This window comes from Echinops telfairi, unplaced genomic scaffold (genome assembly GCF_000313985.2).
Source record: "Echinops telfairi isolate 266 unplaced genomic scaffold, ASM31398v2 ScPeMD7_32;HRSCAF=126, whole genome shotgun sequence".
In the NCBI taxonomy this organism is placed as follows: Eukaryota; Metazoa; Chordata; class Mammalia; order Afrosoricida; family Tenrecidae; genus Echinops; species Echinops telfairi.
In genome coordinates this window covers 68,046-75,609 of record NW_022103929.1, presented here as the reverse complement: position 1 = coordinate 75,609, position 7,564 = coordinate 68,046, and the positions used below count along the sequence as shown (strand labels likewise).

The window sequence follows — 7,564 nt, the reverse complement described above, 5'->3', positions numbered from 1 at the left end:
AGAGAGAGAGAGAGAGAGAGAGAGAGAGAGAGAGAGAGAGAAATAGCTTACAAGATCTCCTAACCTGGAACTGAAGCCATTCCCAGAGATTACCTTTCAGCCAAATAATAGATTGACTTATAATGTGAAAACTTACATTCATGGACTCAAACAAGTGTATAAGTCTATATGTGAAGCATTTGCCCAGAAGCAAAGATGAAAAGACAAGGGGTACTGGAGGAATGAAAATGGGGAGCCAGTTAGGGTAAACATGAGGGACATGCTGACACACATTGTGGGGATAGCAACTAATGTCATGAAATACTTTGTGGATTGTTGAGTGAGAAATGAATTTCTTGCGTAAAGTTTCATGTAAAACACAAAAAATGGTTTTAAAAATACTATGTTTTCAAGTTCTCTTGAGGTCCAAGATCATAATTAGTAAACTTCCTTGCCACACTTGGGGCCAAAGTAAGGCACAATGCCAGTATAGATTCAGAGATGGAAAATATATGCCAACAGTTGATAGGATGACCTGCAAAGTCACTGCAAAAGATATTGGGCAGGGGAGACAGTTGATTAGATCATTGGGTCTAGTTAATCTTCCGTAAGGGGAACTACGTATGTGTATACTGGCCTCAGTTCAAAGAGGAGTGCATCCATGTGGAAATATTCAGTGTTTTAGTACTTTACCCAGTGTTAATGGTAAAATATGTAACATGAAGTTTAAAAGCATAAAGTTCTTTATACCAAGAAAACAGAAAAACATATAACACAACTTCAAGAAGGTCACCTCTTAGGGTCTGAAATACACCCTAAGATGAATGAACAAAATCCAAACAAAAATACGGAAAATGTTGAAACTAGATCAGGTCCAGTATTAATGCATTCTTTTCTAATTAGTTTGAATTATTATTTAGTTAGAAGATTAATTCAAGGGATAGTTTTGATCAAAGTTTAAAGCATAAATCTAAACTTGGATGTTTATTTGTAATTTTTTGGGTTTCTAGTTAATTTGCATTGCAAATTCAGTCATATTTAATCTTTTGCTCATCACTTTGAATAGGATTAAAAGGCTCATAAAATCATGTCCCCATCAAGTAAATTATGCCTCATTGTGACTCTATAGAATAGAATGTCCCCATAGGATTTCCATGGTTGTAATTTAAAAAGCAACAAATTTTGTGGGTTATCCATTGAGCTGCTAATTTCAAGGTCATTGGTCACTTCCAGGAGAAAGATGAAGATTTCTGCTCCTGTAAAGATTTGCAGCCTTGAAAACATGAAGGGGCAGTTCTGCCTTATAGGTTTGCTATGAGTTAGAATTAACTCGATGGGGGTGGGTTTGGGTTTGGATATTGGGCTTTATGTGAAAGTTTACATAGCAAATATGTCAGCACTATTAGTCTTCCTTGAGTTTCCTGGTTTCCCTGTTCCTGTCTTCCGTCTCATCTTTGGTTTTGGGCAGATACTGCCCTGTTCATCTTGTGTAGTTGATTGTTTTGAGAGGCACATCTTCTCATTTATTTTAGATCACTGCCTATTATATAGGGAGACAAACAGGGCTTCCTATTGTTTTAGAAAATTATAGGCTCAGAAACCCACAGGGGCAGTTCTATCCTGTCCTGTAGGGTTGCTATGAGTTTGCATTGACACGATAACATTGAGTTTTGGAGTATTATTTGACTGGAAAGTAGCCTCCAGAAATATCTTCCATTTTAAGTTAGAGGTCTTTGGTAGTTCATTTTTTCTCAGTAGTATCAGGGGTTCCTAGAGATTCTTCGTTACTAGAGTGTCTGACACCTCCCGCCCCCTTTTTTTTTTTGGTTGCTTTGGAGTTTGTTGTACATTAGTGATAGCCAGGAAGCATCTAGTTCTTCTGGTTTCAGGGTAGAGGAGGTTATAGTTTGTGTGGGCTATAGTCCTATGGACTAATTGCTTCTTCTTTGAGTTTTTGTTTCTTCATTTTTCTGTGCCCAGTTGAGAAGACATCCCAGTTGCTTCTTAGATGGCTTCTCAAAAGTTTTTAAGACCCTACACACAATTCTCCAGACTAGTATATAAAGAGCATTCTCTTTGTGAACTATTTTCTTCCAATTGACCTAAATATCCCCTGAATCTATGGTCCTTAGCCTACATATAGCTCTAGTAGATCATTCCCAGTGTTAGTTTCTATAGCATCCTATTTGCCTTGTTATTTATTCATGTATGAATATACTTACAGCATTTGCAAATATGTTTGTAGAAATATTCACTGCCATGCATGTATGTTGGTGTATTCCCATATGACCTTCCGCATCTATTTAGCATACATAGTTACCTACCCACAAATTACTACTTAATGTATCTACTTGAAAATTATTGCCAGTTATTTCTGCTGCCAGACTATATATTACAGCATTTGCCTAAGTTGTCCTCTAGTCTTATGTACCTCTCAGTGTTTGCCTTTGCCCTGTGGTACTCACAATTCCTTATGTTGTCTATCACCTTTCCCTTGACCAGAATTAACTCGTGTCTACTATGGTTTGTACTTCTCCATGCCCTTTCCCCTTCCTAGAAACCATCAAAGAATGTTGGTTTTTTTTTTTCTTTTTCTTCCTATTCTTGACTGTTCTTAATAGTGATTTCACACAATATTTGTCCTTTTGTGTTTGATGTATTTCACTCAGCAGTGTTCACCAGATTAATCCATGTTGTGAGATGTTTAATGGATTCTTATTCTTTATCATGGCATACATGTATGTATGTACATGTATGTACTGCTCTTCGTTTATACATGTGTCTGTTGATGGGCATTTAGGTTGTTTCCATCTTTTTGGTAATGTGAGGAAATGGATATGTGCAAGTCTATTTGAGACACTACTTTTACTTCTCCAGAATACATACCTAGGAATGACATTGTTGGATCATATGTTATTTCTACTTCTAGATTTTTAACAAAGCACTATACCATTTTTCATAATGGTTATACTATGCTACATTTTTTTAAGTGTTTAATTTTGTTTTTGATAGCCACAACACAAGATAATCTTGATGACAAGCTGAGGAAGTTTGAAATTCGTGACATGATGGGACTAACAGATGATAGGGACATATCGGAAACAGTGAGTGAGACTTGGAGTACAGATGTCTTGGGAAGTGACTTTGACCCCAACATTGATGAAGATCGTTTACAGGAAATTGCAGGTATTTGCTATTTAATGTTTTTGGAAGATTGCTGTTTAGTTGTGTGTATATCCATTCTACCGTTCCTAATGGAGCGCTTCAGTGGTCTGACAAACATGATTATAGGATTTTTCCATTCTACATTCCACAAACACACACACACCACACACTGCCCCCCTTTTCCACGCCCCCCCCCCAAAAAAAAGTAGGAAAGCCTATCCTTTGAATTAACTTCTGGTCAAGTCTTGGTTATAGATAATATTGTATGTTTTTAACTTGTCTATGATTAGTCTGTTTTCTTTTGAGACCGAGTACCTGGCTTTATGATGAAAATTCTTACAGATTATAGCCATAAAATCTTTTGGAATAGTATATTACTAAAATTCTCTAAAAATACTCACATTTTAAAGGATTAATCCTTTCCAAAGGCTAACTATTGATTTTTGGTATTTTTTTAATATCGATTGTGTTGAAGTGTAATTTACATTAAAATTCACAACCTTTTTAGAGTACAGTTTTAAGAATAGTGAAAGATTTATAACCATTTTATAATACCACCTTAATTTTCCTTTTAAATCTTGGAAAAATTTGAAAAAATGAGAGACAATATATAATGAACTTGGTGTGGCTATCATTCACCTTCAGCTTTAGCCATTTTTGTTTCGTCTTTAACCTCTACCCACTACCCTTTACTCCCTCCACTTCATTATGTTATTTTCCTTGTAATTAATCCTTAAAAGGTAGCTTTTACCAGTAATTCTTTTTCAAAACTTTTCATACCACTGCAGTAAAATTGTTCCTTTGTTAAACCTAATTGGAAGTGCAGAGTAATCTCAGCTTGAGTATTTCTAATGTGCTGTACAATAATGTTGAATCCTTCCTATTTGTATGTTTAAGCAGTGTAAATAGATTTCTTAATTGGTTTTACATTACTTTGTACCAGATGCCAGAGTAATATTTTCTCTGGCAGGAGCTGTGTTTGAGCAATAAACTATTTGCAGTTGAATGAGAGCTCTAGAGGAGGTGTGTGTTTCACTGCAAATATATTGTATTACTTTGCATATGGCTAATGTGCTGAAATATAGCATATTCAGCCAGTAAACTTTCTGGGATTAAATTTCTCTGAGTGGTTTTAATTTTTGTCACAATCCCATTGCCCAAGCACACCAGCCTGTGTGATCACTAGGTGTTGAAGGGATCAGGTATCAGGGATCAAAGAACAAAAAATCCTATCATTGTGAATGAGAGGAAGTATGGATGGGGGACCCCAAAGCCCATCTGTAGACAACTGGACATCCCCTTATGGAAGGGTCGCAAGGAGGAGACGAGCCAGTCAGGGTGCAGTGTAGCAACAATAAAACATACAACGTTCCTTTAGTTCCTAAGTGCTTCCCCTCCCCCAACTATCGTGATCCCAATTCTGCCTTACAAATCGGCTAGACCAGAGGATGTACACTGGTACAGATAGGAACTGGAAACACAGGAAATCCAGGACAGATGATCCCTTCAGGACCAGTGGTGAGAATGGAAGGGGGGTGGGGTAGAAAGATCTACATATGGCCTCCTCCATGGGGGACGGACAACAGGAAAGTGTGTGAAGGGAGTGGGGAGCGGGGAGGGAAGGGATAAAATGAGCTGATGCCAGGGGCTTAAGTAGAGAGCAAATGTTTTGAGGGCAACGAATGTACAAATGTGCTTTACACACTTGATGTATGTATGGATTGTGATAGGAGTTGTATGAGCCTCCAATAAAATTATTTAAAAAAAATCCCATTGCCCTTGAGTTGATTAAACTTGTAGTGACCCTGTAGGATAGAGTAAAACTCTGCCTCAGAGAATTTTCAAGGAAATCCTCTTTATGGAAGCAGACTGCCATGTCTTTCTCTCACAGAGTGGCTGGAGGGTTTGAACAACCAAACTTGTGTATAGCAGCCAAATGCTTTCCATTACTATTCTGTTGGGCTCCACTTAATCCTTGTAGGATTATAAAGTCTAAAGGATATTAGGGAACACATGAAAATCTTGATTTAAAACCAAGGTGACAGTTGAAATGACTAAATAATGTGTGGTTTCTCTATAGAAAGTCCAAGGTTGAACCATTGTGTGAGAAGTGGGAAATTTGTGTTTTTAGTGGCTTTGATTGACCCTATTCTTAACCTTGACTTCTTTCTTGTGGGCAGAGAAGATTTTCTTAGCTTAGTGTTTGGCTTCTCCCCTTTGTCACTGCTTTTTCCATCAGGATCTTTTGTTAACCCTTTGCTCCCCACCAATTATACAGGTGCAGCAGCAGAGAACATGCTAGGCAGTTTGCTGTGTCTACCAGGTTCAGGGTCAGTGCTTCTTGACCCCTGCACTGGTTCTACCATATCAGAAACAACCAGCGAAGCTTGGAGTGTAGAGGTATTGCCAAGTGACTCAGGTTAGTATGCTTTTTTTATTTGCACTGAAGTTTTAAATGTAAGGTCTACTAATTTCTATTTTATGTCCCTTTTGTCAAGTATGCATTTGTTGAATGCGAGCCAATTGCTTACTGAGAATTTCAAATGGAACATTAGTCTAGGGACTTTTTACCCATCAAGAAAACAAATATGCAGCCTTGGATGGCATAGGCTAAGACGTACATTCTGATTCTGTTCTGTAATTTTGGAAGTAATTATTAGTAACTCATCAGGGTTCTATATGGGATATTAAGTTCAGTGTCTCCCACTATCTCATCAGAGGATAGAAATAGCAACAGAGTTCAAACTGTAAGTGGTTGGATGCCTGGTAAGCATTTTTAGATTTATTTCAGGGGAGAACGTGACATTAAAAGTTAATTAATGTTTTTGTAATACATTGAAATTGAGATTTTGGAGTCTTGAGAATTTTTTTGTTCAGAATATTACAAATGTGTCTGAATTGTTTTGTGTTTTTATGTATTTCATTTATACTTTTCCCCCTGATTTTTAAGGATAACTAGTCTTCATCTAAATGTCAGCTGCTAGAATTCAAATACAAATAGCTATATATCTGTTTTATGTTGTAGTTGGTTTACTTGGTTCAAGAACAACCAAGCGATCCTTGTATGAACTTAACATGTTAAAGCATTCCTTCAAATGTTAATAAGCTTTCATAAAGGGACAATGGGATTAGCTCACCATCTATGCTGCATTTATAGGAGTTACTTTTTAGAGACTGGTTGATCTAATGCCAAGTTATTCTATACTTTCTTGCCCAGTGTCCAGTTTACACTTTAACCAACAGCATTCTTCATGAAATTAGTGATCTGAAAATAGAATATTCATCTACTCATAATAAAATGGCCTATATTAGAATAGAAATCACAACATTGAATTTAGTCCCACTTGATCTCACCAACTTCGCAACTGGCTGAAATTTAGGAATCTATTTACACTGATTCTATTGGTGCCCTGGTAGCTTTTGTCTTCCAGGTCACAAAAGCAAAAACTGTGGCATGCCAATAAAATCATTAACATGATACCTCATTTCTTGTATGCCTTCTAGAGGCCCCAGACCTAAAGCAGGAGGAACGTCTACAAGAATTGGAGAGCTGTTCAGGACTGGGTAGCACATCTGATGATACCGATGTCAGGGAGGTCAGTTCCCGCCCCAGCACACCAGGCCTCAGTGTTGTGTCGGGTATGTCTGTCTTGTTTTAAGGAATGATTTGATGTGTGCAGTTTCCCTTGCCTCCATTTATAGAGTTTATATAGAAGATACATGTTTTATTTAAGAGTTGAGTAATTTTCAGGAGACAAAATTATTTTTATGGAACTGTAAATCTATGAGAACTTAATGTGTGACTTTATTGAGCCTTTGAAGTAATTGGCAATCAGTTTGTTGTATGTTCCCTCTAATTCTTTCTCTATTCTTGGTAGCCTCTGTTACTCTGTTTAGTAATTTTGGTTATGTTGTCCAAACCAAATATATTAAGCAGTAGTTAGATAAAGGATATAGTACTATACAAGTCACCAGTATAGAATTGTGACACCCAAAATTTGACATGGTTTAAATTTATTCAAAATGCATATATTTGTGTAAGTATATACATTTTGTATGTATGTTTACATTGTTCTTGATGTTTATTTATTTTTCTTTTTTTTTTAAGGCATAAGTGCAACCTCTGAGGATATTCCCAATAAAATTGAAGACTTGAGGTCTGAGTGCAGCTCTGATTTTGGGGGTAAAGATTCTGTCACTAGTCCAGACATGGATGAAGTGACCCATGGTAAGAACGGCAAAGGGGAACAGCTTTTTGGTGAGTTTAACAACCAAATGATCAGATCCATGGAATAAATAGCAGTCTTTTTTTTTTTTCCTCTCTGCTGGAACATAGTGGTCAGGCACTAAGAAAATAGCTTAAAAAAAAAAAATATTGGGGGCTCATACAACTCTTATCATAATCCATACATATATACAT

The 7,564-nt window shown here is 36.8% G+C and overlaps 1 protein-coding gene across 10 annotated transcripts in view; it reads left to right on the top strand.

Moving 5' to 3' along the window:
* Positions 1-7,564, top strand: part of GAPVD1 (GTPase activating protein and VPS9 domains 1) — an 82,707-nt gene that overhangs the window by 43,498 nt on the left and 31,645 nt on the right. For 5 of the 10 annotated variants that reach the window (XM_045290180.1, XM_045290178.1, XM_045290179.1 and 2 more), the window contains 4 exons: positions 2,992-3,165; positions 5,423-5,563; positions 6,649-6,783; positions 7,253-7,372. In XM_045290180.1, the coding sequence (XP_045146115.1) occupies positions 2,992-3,165; positions 5,423-5,563; positions 6,649-6,783; positions 7,253-7,372 (570 nt within the window). Of the gene's footprint in view, positions 1-2,991; positions 3,166-5,422; positions 5,564-6,648; positions 6,784-7,252; positions 7,403-7,564 lie in introns of all 10 variants that reach the window. The other 5 variants (XM_045290176.1, XM_045290174.1, XM_045290175.1 and 2 more) reach the window with 1 other exon arrangement.